This window comes from Bombus vosnesenskii, unplaced genomic scaffold (genome assembly GCF_011952255.1).
Source record: "Bombus vosnesenskii isolate JDL3184/JDL3185 unplaced genomic scaffold, Bvos_JDL3184-5_v1.1 scf7180000013289, whole genome shotgun sequence".
Taxonomy (NCBI): domain Eukaryota; kingdom Metazoa; phylum Arthropoda; class Insecta; order Hymenoptera; family Apidae; genus Bombus; species Bombus vosnesenskii.
Window position 1 is genome coordinate 2,123,751 of NW_022882942.1, and position 20,756 is coordinate 2,144,506.

Consider the following 20,756-nt stretch of genomic DNA (forward strand, 5'->3'; position numbering starts at 1 on the left):
CTTTCTTTCGATCGTAGGTAAGAATACGCGCTTTATTAAAAAGTAGCAAATTTTTCTGTATTTGTATGACTGTAAGTATATTGATAGTTCGATACGATAAATTATCGATATAAAATCTGTTGAAAACGCACTATTTGCAAGAAAATATATCTATATAAAGATAATTTGTGAATAGAATTGTCAAGCTTCTTTCGTCAATGTCTCTTTCTTAAATTATATTAACATTACTAGATAAAAATTTTTTTATTACAGTAATATACTACACTTAACTGTATCAGTTGAAAATAAAAGAAAAGAAACGTTAATACGTAACAAATATGTTGCTACTTCTTAATACACACACGCAGCTGTTAGTTCGCCATAATATCATTATACTCTTTAATAATCTTACCTAGAAGAATATCTGTCTCACATTTAATTATTTAATATAATAATCATAAAGTATATATAATAAGTAAAACTCTTAAACCCGAGGCGATAGTTCTATACATATACACTGATCTTTTTTTAGTAGGTTGAAATACCTAAACAACAGTTTTACTTTTAACAGACACGCAGTCACACTTAGTGTCATTGAGCTGATCTTATTACATCTAATTGGTTTTCAATCTATTTCATTACAATCATAACATTAACAGAATATATCGGCGAAAAGTGTTTTACTATGATATGGTCTACTTATACAAACACAGGCAGTCGTTAAAAAGAGTTCTATGAACGTGCTGGAAACACTGCTTGTATATATCGTGTAAACGACATAAAAGGAGAAATGTGTATTCATGTACAAAAGAACGATTTATACATTTATATACGTAAACGCCATCGTTTGAGCTATTACTGGGATTAAAATGTAAGTATATTGCTATTCCTAAATTTATAATATATCAAAGAAGAAATTTCGATTGTTTAAGAAAATGTCTCCGATTGCTACAAATACCATTAAACATGATCATTTCTGAAACACTTTCTTTTGGCACTATAAAATATTGTATAATATATGTAAAAAACGTTATTACAAATAATTTAACGAATTCACAAATGATGATAGAAAGTCTCTGACAATTCATTACCGTTACTAATGATTCGTAAAATTATTCCTACTATATAGTTCGCATATTCGTATGTTATATACATGAGATTCTATCAATGCAACAGTATACATATATCTAACTAAAAGTTATACTCGACAAAATATATGCTTAAAGAATAAATAGTGAAACAATAACAAGTTAAAAATCTTACATGTAGATAAAAATATTCTCTTTCTCTCTCTCTCTCTCTCTCTCTCTTTCTCTCTCTCTCTCTCTCTCTCTCTATATATATATATATATACATATACATATATATGTATATATTTTATATATTTAAACATAGTTGCATCAATACCCCACATAGATTTATAAATAGCACTATGTTACATATTATCGCGTGTAAACGAAAGAGAAACCATTATAAAATAGGATTTTTATTGTATCTTATCGAACTACCCGAAAACTGACAGTTATAACGCTTATTTGGCAACAATTATAGTTCACCTAAGTATTTCTCCCTTTATGCCTCGGAGCAAATCTAAATGTTGCACATACGTGTAGTAGTAGTTGAATGACAAGATGCATAAATTTGTAAAGAAAACGAGAGACAGTACAAAAAAGAAAAAATAAACATAATCACAGCTGAGTTGGCAGGCAGGTGGGCAATTGCAGGCATATTATTGGACAGGCTCGCTCGACATGCGCTTCACCGCTTTTTTTTTTGTACATGATTTTTGTGTTACTTGGTCGACATTATATTTCAATAGCCTGCTAAGCCCGTTTCATTGACAGATTCATTCTTAAACGTAATCATTAGTTCCAGGACTCGTTAAAGGTTCCTGAGCCTATTGAAATTAAACAAAAAAATTATACAAAATATATACATTTATATATGGAGGTTCGATAAATAAATAAAGAAAAGTATATAAATAACATACACAATTCTTTTTTTAACGAAATGACACATCACACACAGTAATTACCTCTTCTCCAACCGTAGCAGTGGGGAGTGGAAACCTATTCTTTTCGAGACTAAATTGATCTTCTGTGGTTTTCCTATACACAGGATTATCAAAGTTCATACTCGTTACATTACGATGAAGGTAATGCCTATAGCATAATACTGCTACTAATGCGAGGAGTAACAGCCCGAAGGACGCCACGCCTATCACTATCCCAGCGACTAAACCAGGGTCTGTGGATTCAGACGCTAGACCACCTTTGCCATCTCCATCTGTTGAATGCGTTGGATCTAAAACAAATTAGTCGGTCAGACGAAAGAAGCAAAGACGCGCGCGAACTAAATCGAAGATAAAGCTAACTAATTAAAAAGGTATTGTCGCGGCCAGAAGTATGCTCCGCTTGGTGGTTGTAAGCAATTTCTTCTGGCCTTGGATATTACACAACGCCGAAGGACCCACCAAATTTTGACGTATCGGAAGACGCGATGCGTCTCTCGAACGAGATAGACTCATACAACCGAACCACACTGACTCGACAAGCTAAAACCGTCATCCTGGTCTCACCCATCTCCTCTAAGAGTCGTTCTTTTCATCGAGAGTCTTCGAAATTGCCGATTGGTATGCTTCCTTAAAAACAAGGCCCAATCGGCAATCGCACGAGACTTCGCGACTCTCTCCTAGGATCGTCTATCCTTTCTGGAGCGGAGGTAAAGCGATTTCAGGAATCATCGAAGATGGTCTCTTCGATGACACGTGAGAAAATTCCTCCGTCTCCCAACGATCGACGCCCGGCGTTCGATGCCAGCGCTTGACGCCAGTCGAGACTCTTTGGAATCCTTAATTTATAGCACGACTGTTCGCGGCAAGTGACAAAGCAACCTTCTAGGCGTGAAGCGTCCCTTCGTACGATCGCCCAAAGACTCTAAACTAAACGTCACAGCCGTGACACGAACAGTGTCAGCAGTGATCGCTAACAAGTACAATCACGACAAGCTTCTTGTCATATACAAAGCCACTTTTTTTTTAGCGATTCAGAAACATGCGTCTCGTATAACAATACACACATCGTTATTAATATAAGACTATACACGTTATAAAGCATGTCCAAATGTTTTTGATCAATTGATTATGGAGCTATAGTCGTACGATATAGAACGCGTGCAAATATACTTACGGACAGCCGTGGTTACGTTGAGAGGTTCGAGTCTCTTGAATGGTTTACTAATTTCTTGCGTTGTAGGCGCTACAGTTGTACTTACTGGATATCATCCCATATTCATGCAACATCGACGCAAAATATTATGATAAGTAATAAAATAATAAATGTAAGACATAAGCATGATAATTATAGTGTAGTTCAAGAGTGAAAGAAAAAGAAAAAAATGAATCGATTAAAGCAATTCGATAACGATACGGTAATACAAAAAAAAAATGTAAACATGCTTCGTTAAAATGTTGTATTCGTATTTAAATCGTAAGCGTTACTCCTATCGTAATGTACCATGCATTACCCTAACTTTGATTTCATTCTTTCGACTTCAGTGTCAATGCATGCATATTAAATTAATGCGTGTAATTTACGAACAAATAATTGGCATCATCGGTATCGCTTACCTTTTTCCACGCACATCAAACCGTCAGGTAACAATCTTAGGCCGTCCGGACAAGCGCAACTAAGAAGAGGCGATTTCGAATTGATTCTTGGTGCTGGTAAACACAAATGACTGCAATGACCATTCACAGCCTGACATTGATTCATTCCGTCTGGTTGTCTGTACGGATGATATACGTGAACGACCATTGGATATTTCAGAGTTCGAAGAGATGTAACAGGTCCGACCGATTCACCAGTAAATTTATTTGCTTTAAATATCGCCTCCTTATCCCAGTCGGTCCAATAAACGTAGTCTTCGAACGTCGTAATACTGAAGGGATGCCTCAATACTTCCGGAGAATAGAGAACCGTTCGTACACCTGAACCATCGTAATTACACGATCCAATTATATTTAACTTTGCGTCTACCCAGTATATTTTCTTGCCAATTAAGTCCAGAGTCAGCCCATTTGGCCACTGTACGTCATTGTCGACTATCACCTGCAAACGATAAGCCCGCTGTTTCAGAAACTTTACTCTTACACCGGCGATCCGCTCTGAAAGTATTTCGTCTTAACTTTTGTCTTAAAAGGTCGAAGAAAAAATGAACTTTCTCAGTAGGAGGGAATTTTAAAAACTTTATCTAGTACTACTGCTTAATCTTATTTTATCGATCATTACGACGTATTTAGAACGAGATTAGAGATTAAAAAAAATATATAAATATATATATGTATAAAGAGAAAGAGAGAGAGAGAAAGAGAGAAATTCGATATACGCGTACTATTATTGGCGAAAGCAAAGATGCTCATAGTCGTACGATCGCAACACGTTAAATTATAACCGAATACGAAAAGGAAAGCCGTGTTCCTAAAAGGATCCATGGAAGATTAGCTCAACTACAGGTTCGTTCTCTCTTCGATCTTATTATGGATCTACCGTTCGATGAGATCCATCCATGCCCGCTTTCTCTATGCGGGCTTCGTCGCTCCAATCGGTCCAAAACATCCATCCCTCCAGTGGATTCAAAGCTATCGCTCTAGGTTCTTGTATCCGATCTCGAATCAACGTCTTCCTCATATTACCCTCGAAATTAGCCAGTTCTATGGTACTCTTCTGGGAATCGGTCCAATAAATATGACTATATATCCAATCAACGGCAAGTCCGTCCGATGTAGTTAAACCATCGTCAATTACAACTGTACGCTCGTTGCCTTCGTCTATCGGAGCTCTAAACAATGATAACGATAACGGATATGTGAGTAACAAAGTATTTTTTTCTACGAAAGGAGACGCAAAGATGCGCACCAGGCGAAATGCACACGATATACGTAGGCCATAGGTGAGAAACGAGATAAGTTAGACGTTGCGCGTCTTTTATTTATACGTAAAGGAAGAATTTAAAAATTCGACACGTTGTCGATCAACGCCATATCGAGAAGATGTTTGCGTTTGATTTTAAAGTTAAATACGTGTTTTTGTCGTTCTTTTGAATTCGATTCGTCGTTGCTTACTTATAGATCTTCTTTTCGCTGCTGTCGCTCCAGAAGATCATACCGGTGCGAAAAACGAAATCCAAGGCCGCGGCCATTTTCGTGTTTTTCACTATATCCGTCATCTCCAAACGATCCAGTGCCACTTTCCTTATATCGTGCCTTCTGGTAAAGAGCAGACTGGCGTGACCTTCTGCCGCCTTGCAACGAGTGTGGTTCCTGGGATCTTTGAGGTAACCCGGGGCACAGCTGCACTTGAAACTGCTCTTTTCGTTCAAACAGAACTGGGAACAGGTGCCTGGTTCCAAGCATTCGTCTATATCTGAAGCGGGAAACACCATTTTTTACATTGTTTCTCTTTCGTTGCGACAATTATTTTTCTTCCGTTAGAAAGACTTTAAAGAAAAAAAGAAAAGCACATCATTGTTGTATCGTAGGAGCGTGTTCGTCATTTTCTTACAGAGTTTTGTCAGAGATATAACGAGAAGAGGGTTGCAACAAGAGGGAAGATGCTCGTATTCAGGCGAGTGAGAGGATGCGCGCACGTATGACGAGAAAAAGGGAAAAAAGGGAAAAAAGCAAAGTGCCACGGCTTTTCTTCAGAGAGCCGTGTTATTGTCGCAAGTAAGAATCATCCGTTGTTAGAGTTATCTTTACTTTGCGAGCTTTCCGTCTGTCCGTTCTGAATCGTTATGACCATTCGTGCGCTGTTCCACGTCAATTGTCATTTACCGCAAGCTTTTGTAACTAAGCTGCGGATTTTCGCGCATTTGCGGGACATTTAAAGGTGCAAAAAAGCACAGAATGCATAAAATATGCGCAAATATTATAAGATACTCGAAAGTATAATATTTAGCGAAATAAAAGTACGAAGTTGTATCGAGAAGCAAATAAATATAAAAATCGATAACGAACGAATAGAAAAAAAAAAAAGAATGTAATATCCTTATGCGCGCGTAATACTTATATTTTGTTATTCGTATATCGTATCGTGAAAATGGAAAATCGTTAAAATCATCCACTCTATCGGCATCGTGTTTTCCCAATCAATTAGGCTGGGACCGCGTCATGGAAATCGCGTTAACATGCATTTCAGTAGGCTTAAAGATGCAAAGTAATTGATAATTAACAGCGGGAAATGGCCAATATCGATCGTTACAATTTCAACATTAACGTCGATAACAAAGAACGTGTTTTCGGGAATACTGTTGTCAAGTTACCATCGCAAGTCCTATTGTCAATGAGCCTGTATCCTGCGTTACAATCACACCGGAAGCCGATCGGCAGATCGATGCAAATTTGCGAACATCCACCGTTGTTCTTGGAACACTCGTTCACGCCACAAAGTTCCTCGTTCTCGTCCTCCCAACCGATACAATCACGGTGTTTGTTGCACACGCTGGAAAGAGGGATACACGAGCCCTCGCTACATTCGAATTGCGTCGACGGATCGCAAACGGTGGTTTTGCCCGTGCAATTTCTCTCGTCGCTGCCATCCACGCATTCTGCTTTACCGTTGCAATACAAGTGGCCTGAAAAATATTTTTACATATACACACGTACGTAGGATAAAATCTCGAAGGAGAAGCGGCGAGAAGCGTGTTTATAAAGAAACGCGATGATAAATTAATGCCGAATAAAACAGAGCAAAAATAAAAAATGGACCTAGTTGCTTTTACCAACGAATTCTTCGTTTGCTCGTTCGCGCGAAAGTGCACGCGTCTACGTCATACAACGTACAATATATCTTGCGTGCATTACGAATAAATATTATTTAGTAGAGTACTATAAGCAAATTTAATACGTTAAAAGTAAAATTACGCTTCGTATTAATCTTATGCGCTTTATTTCTCAAAATTAATCGTTACAACGTATCTGAAATGCGGTCAACGAATAAACTCACTATTTCATACTATACTATAGGCAAAGATGCTTTTATGTAAACTCTCTTCTCAAAATTATGATGACTGGTAATTACATAAATTAATCGGGTCATAACGTATCGATTATCTATATTTTACAGAGTACACGGCATACGTTATTTACCAAAACTAATTACGAACATATACGTTAAATGCACCATTTACGAATACAATAAACGCTTCGGGCCAACTATGGCAGAAGGACTCTTCCTCTTTACGAATTTTCTCCTCCAAATCACGATGTCTGGTATACGTAGTGGCGCATTGTACAACGCGAGAGGTAGTATCCGTGGAATTAAAAAAAAAAAAAAAAAGGGAAGCTGGTTAAACGTTCTCGTAATTAAGTTTACCTGATATACAATTACGATGATCCCCGCATTGGAATTGATCCGGCCTGCATGTAACGTTGTGACACCGTGTTGGCAACTCGTCGGCCCCGTTCGGGCAGTCTCTTTCGCCGTCGCACACCCAGCTTTTGTGTATGCACGTGAAATCGTCGTCACAGTCGAAGTCTTCGTCCTTGTTGCAATGACTTGGTCGTTCGCCGTTCGAATACTAAAAAGATTTCGTAAGTCTTTTACTTTGCGCCGTCCTTTTCTTTACGCGGGTCGCTTTGTAATTTTCTGCACTTCGGGCGGCTCTTTGCGTTTTTGCGACGTCGATACGCAGAGGATTCGACGCTGGGAATTAACCGAAGCGAATACAGTCTCGCGAGTATGTTAATTTCAAAGATCTCACCGATGACGTCAACGCCGAGCAAATGGTCGATACGCGGTTTTACCTTATTTTCGAGGTATTTGATTCTAATATACGAAGTTGCGGAGTTTTAATTAATCGAGATGCAAAGCAAAGCAAGCCCAGTTTCGCTGGTATGCTAATTAGGAAAGCGGCAACGATGACGAAACTACCCTCGATTGTTGAGATTTTTAGATGCAAGACCGACCAATTTCGCCATATTTCGATATATTTTACCACATTATAGATAGTACAGTGTAGATAGAAAAAAAAAAAAAAAAAAACGTTACGTTTCCTCGATGTATTCCGTTACGCGGTTAAAAGTTAACGAAGTCGAATAAATATCAATCGGCCGGTTTTCGTAAAAATGCCGTTTCTGGAAGAAACGAAATTATATATAGGAAGCGCTAGGAGAGAAAAACGACGCGAATCTTCGGACGAACAAACTTGTCCATTCGAGATTATTCACGATAGAATAGCAACGGATAAAGTTTTTTCCTTGTACGACTGTATATCGATCGCACGAGAATAAAATATCCGATCGACCATGTTTTACCTTACATCCAACTTCGTCGATTTTATCTGGACAATCGAAATCACCGTCGCATCTCCATCGAGACGTTATGCAATAATTCTTGGAGCAGGCGAATTCTGACGGACCACAGGTGACCGGTTTGCAATCTTCCTCGTCGCTGCCGTCTCCACAATCGTCGTCGCTGTCGCACACCCACGTTCTCTGGATACATCGCTTGTTTGCGCACGTAAACTCGTCAGATCGACAAGTGTCGTCTGGAGAAAACGCGTTTTATGTACACGCAAGAAATGGAATAAACAAATAAACAAGGTAAAAACGATCTACGACAAAGGCGATACGACAAACTTGTTTTCAGCGAACCACTCGTATTTTAACACGGATACAAAGTTTAACGCGACGATCTATGAAAGAAACGTCTTTAACGTTATTCTTCGACATATTTACCGCTATTTATAATATTTAACGTATCTGTCATTCTCTTTAGAATTTCGAAATATTTCTTCTAACTCGATCTCCTCGGATAAATTACCGAATATTCGATCGAATAGCCTTCGCGATTTCAAAGGATATCGCTTGGTTTTCGCGAAAGGAAGCCAACCGGTGTTTCGCTGAAGAATCCAATGCAAATAACGCGCTTCTTACGTCTATCGTTCATGCGTACGTTTATAGCGTCGCACAAAGATCTTAGACCATCCACGTTACTAGTTTCAACGCATTTTGGCAAACCCTTTCCGCGTGCCACGAAAAGATAACAGACACGAGTGTGTTCGCAAAGGAAACGACGATCAATAACAAACTGACCGTCGATTCTCGAGTTTAACGTATAGCAAAGATTTGGCACGTGGTCTAAGACTTTCACGCGGTACGTTTAACGTTTAAACAGGACGCACAACGTCGAAGAAACAAGGGGGGGAAAAAACGGGGGAAAAAAAGAAGAAGCGGCAAACATCGCTTAAACGCGTGGAAATACATATATGCAACGTATCTAGCCAATATCCACGATGCTAAGAGCATGGCGCGTGAACATGGATTTTTCGTTCGTACACGAGTCACCCGACGAAAACGAAATTCGAAGCGTAAAAGACCGTCGTAAGAATCAAAAACTTTGGTTACTCGAATTAAATCTATGTTTTATTCCGCTTTTTTACGGCAAACACGCCCCCCCTCCCCCGCCCGCCGTGTCGGGAACGCTACGACGTTTAAATTATGCAAGAAGCTATTTGCACTTTCGAGAGGATGTAGCGGAAGGAATAAGTTTCTCGGCATAGTCGCGTAATTAAACGGGATAATTAACCGGTCCTTAATCAACGACAGACGCATACCGCTGCTACGACGTTACTTAACATTAAGTGCACGACATAACAGGTAGAAACTACTAGGTTGTTCGTGTACGAGCTTAGAAATCAGGGGCCGAATCGTTCGTTACCCTCGTAGACGAGTTTTATCCGTCTGGACGAAATGGCACGAACGCTACGAACGAAAAATCACAAACGTTCCGTGACCAATGTGCTCGCGTAACGTCGATTCTCGCTGAAACAAAGGACGCGTTTAATTGTCTACGATGACACTCGTGCGTACGATCGAACGAAATTTCGTTTCCAACCCTTTGCAGTTGTTACGTGGAATTTCTTCTTCTCGATACGATTATCGATTTATCGCGAAGCTTTTTCCTGGTTAAGTGGCAAGCTGACTATCGTAAATCACATTGGAGGGAAAAAACGGTATTAACTTGCAGATATTTATTCCAACGAATAACGACTATGTAGTTTACCGAGACTTATGCATATTTATAATTTTAGAAAAACAAGCAGAAAGTTGCTTCGCGTAATCGTTACAGCGAGTATTCTGTTTTCGATTATATTTCGCTGTATATTCCAGGAATTGCAGGTCTTTTATTTGAACATTTTGATAAAATTATCGAACGTGTCGATGCTATACGGGACAAGCAAGAGTATACGGAAATAACGCGATCAAAACTTAAACGCTTGTGACACGTTGAAATTGAAAAATTCGAATCAAGCGTATAGAACATTTACGTGGGACGTCCCAGATTTTTTCCCACCGAATAGCGGTATCGGTATATTCTACGACTAAGCAAAAAAAGCATAGAAGCTAATAAACGCCGAATTAAAAAGTTAGGGCAAAAATATAAAACAAGAACGGATTGGTTATTCGATCGATAAGACGTAGAAATGTCGCATCGTTTGAAAAATGCGTATCGTTTTTCATCTTTATCAATGTACACATACTACGTACTATCGTGTATTCGATAAGACTGAAAGAGGATTATGTATTTATTACGTTACGTTATGTTATATTTCTACTAAACAACGATAAAGTATCTTTCGTAGAGTATTAAGCGTAAAAACGTTTAAACGAAAAAAATCGGGATCGATTAAGGGGAAAGGTGTCGTTTTCCAACGAGATAACGTTACTTTGTGCATCGATGAAGAACAAGCGAAAGATATTGGATCTTAACTGGAACGTTCACCCCCATCCTGCTTATCAAATTATCAAATTAGCACGGATGGGCGACTCCGTGTGTCGTTGGCAAATAGTCGCTAATGACCATGGTAGGCGATGCGACTTTAATGAAATAATAATTAAAAAAAAAAAAAAAAAAAAAAGATAAAATAGCTACGTTATTCGTCCTCGACTATCGTCTACTCTCCAAAAAATTTCATCTCTGTAAAAGCTTTTTAATGGCAAGGAATCAAATACGTAGAGGCGTGAAAAAGCTATTCGAAAGAATCGATTGCTGAAAAAGGGAAAACGTTCTTCGGCGAGGCAATTACAGAGTTACTCGATAAATGGCAGGAAATCGCTGAAAGAAACGATGCGATCATTCGATAAAACGCTAATTTTGTAAAACTTTGCTGTTTTTCCAACGTAACGGAATTAGCGATTGTCGCGGCGTTTCGATTTGCACGCGTATCGTCGCGAGACGATAAATCCAATCTATCCGATTACGAATCCATCTTATCGATCTAATCCATTATTTGCATTCTTTCGATTACATTCCGGTTAACGTCGTTTAAGGCGTGTACGAAAAACCAATCCATCGTCGTTTCCTATTTTCGCGTATCGAAAATCGCTTTTAATCGATTAACGGATTAAGAAACTCGTATGTTCGGTAAATACGCGTGACGTACGATACGCTTTATAACGGTTCGTTTAGAGGTACGAACCATTTTAGGACACGCCTGTATTCGCAGATCGTAACTTTCTCGTTTTACCGCAACTACCGCATTTTCAATATTCTGCACACACATTTTTGCATATCGTACGAATCTTGCGTACTTCTGCAGCTTCGACTTTCGCATAAATGCATAAAAATCCGCGGTACTACTAGCAATCGCGTATCGTACGATTCTTCTACCTTTTGCAATAGCACGGAGGCATCGAAATATTCGATATCGCGTTACTATCGCGTTACTATCGCGTCGCTCTGCATTCCCTCGTATTTTGCGAACGATACTTCGTGCGGTAACGATCGTACGTATATAACGAAGTTTCTTTCAACGGCAAAGGGTCGAACGATAATTCAGCAAGCCACCGAAGAAGCGAAGGAAAAAACACAACAAAGAGAAGTAACTACGGATACAATAGCGCGAACATGATAACGAGACGCGAATCATCGTGACGAAGAAAATCGATCGGGCCGCTGCGGCGAAAAACTCGGCACACTCGTGTAACCTATGTATATGTAGATGTGTATGTATCCGAAAAGTATAGTTCGTGCAACCTGGCCACGAAGAGTCGGTCGTCTAAAGCTTTGCCAAGGGAAACCAAGCGTTTTTCGGAAGGGAAAAGAGTTTCGCTGACAAATTTGCTCGGGCACGACTCGAGGTTACTCCACGCCGAAGGAAGTTGTATATTTACATGGGAAACACGCTTCCACGATGATATCTCGAGTTAGTTTTTTAAAATTGGACAAATCTCTGCACACGACGTATCTCGAACGATACAAGAGAAAAAGGTTTGCAAGAGGTTTACGATGAGAAAGAAGCGAACGAAAAAAATACTTTTCCTTTTTTTTTTGAGATTTTTTTTTTTTTTTTTTTTTTTTTTTAGAATCGAATAGAATAGAACAGCGTTTGATTACCTATGGAGATATCTCTTCTTATCTTTATATCTTATTATCGACTCGTTAACAGGGTCGTTCTTTTTTAATTAGAACTCTACTCACGGAACGAAGATTCGACGAAATCGAAATTTCTCAAATTTTTCTGATATAGAAGCCACTTTTACCGTCGACTTTTACAAACGTCACAGCATTCTTTGGATACGCGTTTACGATCTTTTACCGTTTAACCGATTCTCCGGCAACTCGATCATACAGAGATAAATAGATATAAAATGCGAGAATAAAGGGGAAAAGCTGTTAATCAGAGTGGTAGAATCGAAGAGGAAAAAGCATTATGCGTAATCCGGCAATCGTGCGGTTGCGCGCGAGAGACTAATTAGCAGAGAATGAAAACGATCCTCGTAATCGTAACAATTACATTTAGAACGTAATAAAAAAAAAAACAGCAACGTTGTGGAAGTTGCGTACGTGCGACAATTATTAATTAGAGGGAAGCATGCAACATGCTGCTATTACGAAGCACGCGGTGTTCTGTATTAATCCTTAAAATACAGAAGCTAGGTAGCCGCCAGCTTTCGGTTGTTTCGTTCCTCTTCTACTACGTGGACACCGGCGACTCTAACTTTTAATATCCACCCTAATAAACGCGTCGTACGAACAACACCTAACACGATATTAACAGTCCATCACGGTCCCCTAAGTCGATAATTTTATTTCTCGGTGGCCGGAGAGTTGGAAGTAGAAATTTTGAAAGATTATCTTTAGACATATATTAAAAAAAAAAAAAAAAATGAAGAAAAAGCTGGGAAGAGTCGACTTTGAGTTTTTGAAGGCAAAGTTTCAATTTTATTGCCTCAGAATAAAAGTAAAATAAATAATAAAAAACGAAAAAAGTTAACGAAATACGAAGCGCCAACTCTAAATTTCGAAGGCGAACCTTCAAATACATCGCGATCGGCGCAAAATAAAAATTAGAAATTTTTTAATGGTATAAAAGACGCGAAAGAAGATAGAGAAAGTCGACTTGGAGTTTCGAAGATGAAGCATCGAATTTGTCGTAATCAGAGCGAAGTTGAGTCGCGCTTTTTAGAAACGAAGTAAAAGATCGGAGCGGAACGTCTGTTCTTTAAACTTTTTCGGAAGAAGGAAAAAGGGGCGTTTGAATTTTTACGAAATTTGCACGATACGATAGATCGAACATGGTTGCGAAACAAGACAGGTAAATACACGGCTAAATAGCGGAAAGTATCAGCGACAACGTGCTGGCGACCGAGCAAGTAAGCTAATCGCTACACGCTTTTACTTTCGCTATAGATCTGATCCGACGTTTTATTTTGACGGATCCAAAGCGACCATATCTAAGGAATAGAATTTATTAATCACGATAAGCGTACGACACGCCTTCGAACAATTCGATTGCGCTCTTTCGTTTCCTCAAATACGAAAAAGCACAAAAACGAACAAATAGCAAAAGCCAAAAGAGATACGACAGAGATTTTCTAAATACCCAAAAGCTTTTTGGACAATATAAAGGGAAGGAAAAAGAACAAAAAAAAAAAGAAAAGAAGGAAAAACATGCTCGTCACAGACCTTTTTATATTTTAACCCTCGACTGACAGGGCGAAGTACGCGTTACATAACCATCGGAGCGGACCAATTTGACCTCGATTAAACAAGTTGGCCAAGTGTGCGTTTCAACTAAAATATGTAACCGTACTTATGTTAACGGCCGTTTAACTTGTTAAGAAAACTTTGAGCCGTAATAAACGATTAATTTAACTTTCTCGTGCTTTATCCGCGAGCCGAACGATCGGAACGAATAGTTGGAGGCCAAAGTGGAAAATTAACACGGGCGTTTCAGAGACAGAGCGTGTTACAGTGGTAAAATCAATAACGGGGCTGTTTTAACTTGGTCGTATCGGTCGAGGGTTAAAGGGTTTAACGCGTTAATCGCCAATATCCTGCTTGATTTAAGATTATCCTTCGTACAACGGGAATCTACGGGATATCGTAGTATATACCGTGGAATTGTGTCTCTTTGATCGTGTATACACCATTTAACAGCGCAGAGCTTAGGTTCGAGCGTCGTGCGGTTTCGCGTCGCTTGCACGAGCTACCGCGAGATTACCGCTACGGCATAATTCATAGCACGACGGAACGGAAGAAGAGCGTTCGAAAAGGCATAAATGAAAAATAGCAGATCCGATAGTTTGTTTTTCGCGGCCGAGCTTTCTCTTTTGTACGGAACTCCACGTAATCGGGAAACGTACAACAAATATTTTATCCCGATCTGGAAACGTGCCCCGAGTGGTACACCTTTCGAAAGTTCGCGCGTTTCATCGAAAAACTGACAAATACGAATTTCCTACTGATTTATGCAAAGCCGACCCGGTTCGACTCTACCCCGCTGGAAAACATTTAATAATTCATTGTTTAGCCAGGCGAATACAGCATTAGCGCATTGAAAATGCATGAAGTTAGAAACACGTATAGATCGCGGCGAACGGATCGGGACAACAATTGCGTTCTAGTACCGAATCTTCTAAACACGACCAACCGAATTCCGATCGAGACGTTCACCGACGAACCTTCTCCAACGGAGGAAGCTTACACGGCATTTTAGATTAAATCTTACGAGTTGATCGCGGATTTTTAACCATTTATTTACGATCTTAAAACGCAAATATCAAAAAACTATACGATAGATATGCAGCGGATAAGACGATCTCTTACCGAGACTGTACTATCGAAACGATATTTTCCAAGATATGAATTTGCATAAAAATCAACGGTCTATTCGTAAGGAATCGTTTGATCAATTCTATCACGAATTACGCCGTATTTGCTAGCAAATTTATACGCGAGAGTGTCGCGTCAATAACGAAGGGAAGCTCGAAGAACAAACACGTTCTCGCAACGAACGATTTTACAATTGTAAGTGAAGATGTTAATTCTTTGCACTGCCGGGCCACGATTACGATAAATTAAACATCGTTAAACCTAAACTCTGCACTTTTGAAGACTTTGCTTTTCGAAAGTTCGATCCGTCTTTCTGTAACACATTTTGCAACGTAAAGATGATATTTTCTATTCGTTTTCTTATCGTTTTACTTACGTTTTTTTCTAATTAATGCGAATTTTTAAAACTACCGAGTCTATCTAGCAAGGAACGACGGAGAATATCAAAGAGGACAGATACATTCAACTTTACGTTATCCTTTCGTAACGGATTTGGAGCAACCGTCGCTGAAATTTTAAAGATTACGATAATGCGAAGCAGCACGGTAATTCTTATTACGACGTATGTACTTTCTAATTCAAAATTTCACCGCAAAGTGAGAAAAATCGATGTACGAACTTTCTTTATCGGGGAAACAAACGTATTTCGTTAAAATGTCGAAGTAATAACGCAACATTACGTAATAATAATACGACACTATGTAAACAAAGTAAAAGTAGCTACTTAATATTGTTCGAAGGTTAATTGATTTACATATTTGATGGTTGATTATCGAAGTTAGCTAAACGTAGTTTGCACCGGTAACGAAATAAAACGAACGCAAATTCACGTATTAACGTAGTTGCGGTGAATAAAATACGGAAACAGAATTGATTTCAGAGAGTGACACGACGGCTAAACGAATTTATCTTTTCACGACCGACGATATTTCGATACCATCGAAATAAAACGTTCCCTATTCTTCGCAAATATTCCTATCTTATTGGGCGATAAACCGGAATTCGATATGCGTTCGTCGAACAAAAAATGTCCCATTCATCCTCGCTTCCCTGTTTCATTAATTCTCGCGTACTTCCCATTGCGTATATACGCGATACTACACAACTACTTTAACAAGTTACTTTAACCGATTGAACGATATTTATCGTCGGAAAAACTGCCCTTGAATCGAAACAAGAAAAGAAAGAAAAGAAAAAAGCATAACAATCGAAAACACCGTAACGCGTAAAAACAGAATGTATCGAAGATCGAAACCAAAATTCAGTCTTGTAAGAATTAACACGCCGACTCTTGCTTGTACGTGACGTACGTATCGATCGATAGACCAGATATATCGGTAGATATGTAATAGGTAGCTCGTATCGACGGAATTCGGAACGACGTTACTTATTCGATTAAAATGCTGCAACGAATACCAAAATTTTCATTCCCGTACCGCAACCACAGAAGATATCCGCACATATCGCGATCCTTTGACGGAACGTTTCGTCGTTAGATTCTATATTTCGTGTTCGTAGTTAACGTGCTGGAATCTATCAGGTAAGGCGTAAATGCTACGCAACGGATACAACGACGCGCAACTACCTTTTATAGCCACTACGGCATTCGTGACGAGTGTAATGCCACGACCACGGCCGATCTACAGGTAGCGAAGGACGGCGTCGATTCGATCTTTCGAACTTTCGTTTTCTTGCTTATCTTTTAAGCTCGTCTGCGAAAGGAATCGTTAAACGGACGTAGAGTAAGATGTATAAGCACCTGAAATCGAAGCACGCAATTGGCGATGAACGTGCGCGGATGTGAGAGAAAGCAAATGTTACGTGAAGAAGCGTAAGCGTAAAATAGAGTGTCCGTGCAGAATCTTACTGCACTCAGCCTCGTCCGAACCGTCCGAACAGTCTGAATGGCCGTCGCACATCCACGCGAGTGCCACGCACTCGCCGTTCCCCGAGTGACACGTGAACTGATCCGCCGTACAATTCTTCATCCCTACAAGATGACGATCGATTGGACCGTGATTTTCATTCGTGACAAGGTGCCAGCCACACGGCACCGCACTCACGGCCAGAGATCCCGTTTCGCTCTCGCGCGAGTGCACAATGCCATTCGACAAGCTCTATTTTCGTCGAGTGCGAGGAGAGCCGTCTCGAGAAACCGCGAATCGCATCCCCAGGGTCAACTGCGTTTCGCGAAAAATTTACTCACCGTCGCTTTGTCCAACGCTTAAGGAACGTCGTCTGCGAGAAATTTCTTTCCTTTTTTATTTACTTTCGTCCCTTCTATCCTCTCCTATCGCGCAAAGTTTCTCAATTTAAACCGGTCTTAATTTAATTAACCACGTCGAAACGCCGTTACGCCGATGGAAATTTGTCGTTGAGCTGTTCTTTACAGTTTCTACGCTTCGTTCTTATTATTCGTCTTGTTTCGCTCGCCGCTTCCACCGACTCGCTTATAATCGACAATTTGTTCAGTATCAAACGCGTTAACGGATTTAAGCTCGGCTCTTGTTGCGAGATGATGTCAGTGGCCGGAGCTTCGATGGTCGACCGTCTATTTTCGACCTAACGTTGTTTTAGTTTCATAGCATTTTCGGGCGAACAGCGAGAATTTAATGGCACGCGAGAAATTATATCGTTCGAACGTTAGGCTGTAACGGAAGGACATACGCAGTCGATAAGCTTCACAACGCTTTTACGATCGTCGAAGGATTCCAACGAATTTCTTTTCGTTTCGTATCTTACGTCGTAAGCCACGATGCGAATACAGATAACAACGGATTAGCAATAAAATAGAAAACTGGGAAGAAAAACTCGTTTCACCGCGAATCTGTACTCGATAGAAATATCGTATCGAAGATACGTAAACGAGAAACTTTAACTAGTCTGTAAATATAAGAAACCGTCTTTCGATATAAGACAAATTTCGGATATCTCTATCGATACGCGTGTCTTCTCTATTTCGTATCGCGAGCATTCGTTTCGCGAGTTCGTAAACGTCGAGAGAACGAAGGTAAGGCTGCTGTTCGAGGTCTACAGTTGGTCTACAGTGTCGGCTGATGTTTTCCTTATGCAACTACCTGCGCGCGTACAAGCTTCAAAATTATCGCTGAAAGATACGCGTGGCTAACGCGTAATCCAGTAAAGCTTATTAATGGATGATCTAAGACGCGGTTCTGAGAAAGTTACAGCCAAAGTGCACCGACTTATTTCAATAAGCTTAGCTCTCAGCTTTGTACCTGTTTAGCATTAACAAAGTGAATACACGAACGGTGTAGAATTAGCTGTACGATACCCGGTTGTAAGTTTTAATCAACGAGGAAAAACTACTTTAGGCGCGGTATGAAAGAGATACGCGAAACGCGAAACATACGTAACGCACGAAAATATTAAAATAAACGAAGAATATGTAACGCGAATGGATCTACGGATAAACCATTTGCTTTTAACACGGGCCGATCGGTTTATTTAAACAATCGTTGAAAGGGTAAAAAGGACGGTATCGGTTTATATAATAGGTAGAGGAATCGACGTAACGAATAAACGACGGTTACTGGAAAATGAATAATCGTTGGACAACGATAGGTCGAAACGAGCGGCAAAACCTTCGAATAATCGGTGCGCGAGAAAACGATATTCGGCGAAGAACAAAAAGATGTTTAAATTTCAAATATTTAACTTTTCCTCCTTTGGTTTAAACGAACTTTACGATTAAACGCGATTTGTTTGTGCTTGTGTATTGCGTTTATGCATTTACGAGAAGTTTCGACAGATAGAACGCGCGTAATATACGAAAATATACAAAGCGATAAAAGGACAAAACTAATAATTACGCCTGACCAAAATTATTTAGACCAAGATATCGTTCTTATACCGTAGCTTGTTCAACTTTAATTATAGCTGATCGTAACGTCGCCGGAAGGATTTCCTTTGATTCTAAATACGAATCAAAGGAAATCCTTCCGACGCAGATCAACCGTCCATTGAGAAACTCAACGGGGATGGAATCGAAGCGACGTCGAAATTTTGCCGTTTTATCGAGCTTATCGTCGGCCATCTCGTCGGAACACGCGGTAGCATTTAAAGAGAAAAAAAGGAAAGAATGAAAATTTGGCAAAACGTTCGCGGAATTTCAAACTCTATATATTTACTTTGCCTTGGCAATTTATCTCTTTCCGGTGGTCGAGTCGCGGTTTCGCTTTGATGGGAAACGAATTCAACGGTCGAGGGATGCAATTTGCGATTCCAAGACCTTACTACTCCAAGACCCTTTCGCTCTTTTATTCCACCGTGGATAATCCCCGTCTGTCGCTTATGTTCCGTAGTTTTCCCTTAATTTTTTTTTTCCTTTCCTCTTTTATCGCTCTCTCTCTCTCTCTCTCTTTTTCATTTCGCTTCTCCTTGGCTCCTTCTTGGCTCGTTCCAGCGATCAACCTACGACTTATTGACAACTTACTGCGGCAATTTTTCTCGTCCAACCCATCGCTGCAGTCGTGCTGAAGATCGCACAGCCAGGTTTTCGGTATGCATCTCCCAGGGCTGCACTCGAACTCCGTTTCGCTGCACTGTTTCGAACCTTTCGATCGCAATCGTTTTATCATTTTTCATTCTCGCAACCATTCTTTCGCACGACTAGTCGCCGTGCGCGCGCGAACAGAAGCGAACAAACGCGAGACGAACCTCGCCAACGATTTATCAGCACACCAATTTATTAGTCGCGATATTAAACTCGGATCGAGCGAACCTGTTTCCATCTCGCGTTACAACTTTTTGAGAAGGATAAGCATTTTCTCTATTTTCTCTACTTTTCTTCTTTTTCTTTCGTCCTTCTTTCTTTCTTTCTTTTTCTTCCTTTTTTTTCTTTTTTAATCGTAGGAACGAACGTCGGTTCGCGGGTAGGTTTTTACATATCAAATTAGAAGTCCAACGATAGAAAATCTTCCTTTGACGGTTTTAGCGCCTTTCTGACGCAAAATTAAATTTGTTTTCAGTTATTTATTTATCGTTCATTTAGATACGTACGTGATCTTTTCAAAAGGCGAAAAAATGCTAGACAGGACGTTTTAATTAAGGAAGATAGAACATCGCTCGGATATCCTATCCCTCGGATCCTCTCTTATTAACCGACAAACGACTTTCTCTTGACTCTTTTAACGATTCGCACTATAGAGGGAGAAATATCGATGGCATATCTATTCGCGCGTGTTTCCTATTTTCGATAGAAAACCGTCGATGCTTTTTTCGTGAGAATCGATGTTTCCGATATTTTTATTCCGCGAGCGTGGCTGACTTCTGGTACACGATACTAAGAAACTTGAAAGAAACAGCGAAGCGTTACATCAACGTATTTTTTCCTTATAAATTGCGTCGCGTTTCCATATAAACTCGTATCGTGTCCCTCCCTTTTATTACTTCCGCAGATATTTTCCAAACGCGACGCTAGATTTCTCAAGTTTCCGGCCAGTGATACGATGTTTAAGGATCGTCGTTTTATTTCCGCGATGGCGGTGTTTTTAATATATGTCGAATACTTTAAATAATTTTCACTGTTATTACTCGATACTGATTATATACATATACCATATAAATAATTGCACAAAGGGCGTAGCGAAAGGAATAGCGGACAACGAAGACGAATTCAACGGTAGCCACTGTACGTGC

At 39.7% G+C, this 20,756-nt stretch overlaps 1 protein-coding gene across 9 annotated transcripts in view; it reads right to left on the minus strand.

Moving 5' to 3' along the window:
• Positions 1–1,744: 1,744 nt before the first annotated feature.
• LOC117232607 (low-density lipoprotein receptor-like) overlaps positions 1,745–20,756 on the minus strand; it is a 62,791-nt gene continuing 43,779 nt past the window's right edge. For 2 of the 9 annotated variants that reach the window (XM_033492073.1, XM_033492071.1), the window contains 11 exons: positions 19,552–19,671; positions 16,966–17,088; positions 8,294–8,526; positions 7,353–7,557; positions 6,301–6,612; positions 5,102–5,402; positions 4,527–4,818; positions 3,608–4,088; positions 3,168–3,251; positions 2,015–2,283; positions 1,745–1,876 (listed from right to left, as the gene is read on the minus strand). In XM_033492073.1, coding sequence (XP_033347964.1) covers positions 1,832–1,876; positions 2,015–2,283; positions 3,168–3,251; positions 3,608–4,088; positions 4,527–4,818; positions 5,102–5,402; positions 6,301–6,612; positions 7,353–7,557; positions 8,294–8,526; positions 16,966–17,088; positions 19,552–19,671 — 2,465 coding nt within the window. In that variant the 3' untranslated portion in view covers positions 1,745–1,831. Of the gene's footprint in view, positions 1,877–2,014; positions 2,284–3,167; positions 3,252–3,607; positions 4,089–4,526; positions 4,819–5,101; positions 5,403–6,300; positions 6,613–7,352; positions 7,558–8,293; positions 8,527–16,965; positions 17,089–19,551; positions 19,902–20,756 lie in introns of those variants that run through there. The other 7 variants (XM_033492074.1, XM_033492077.1, XM_033492076.1 and 4 more) reach the window with 5 other exon arrangements.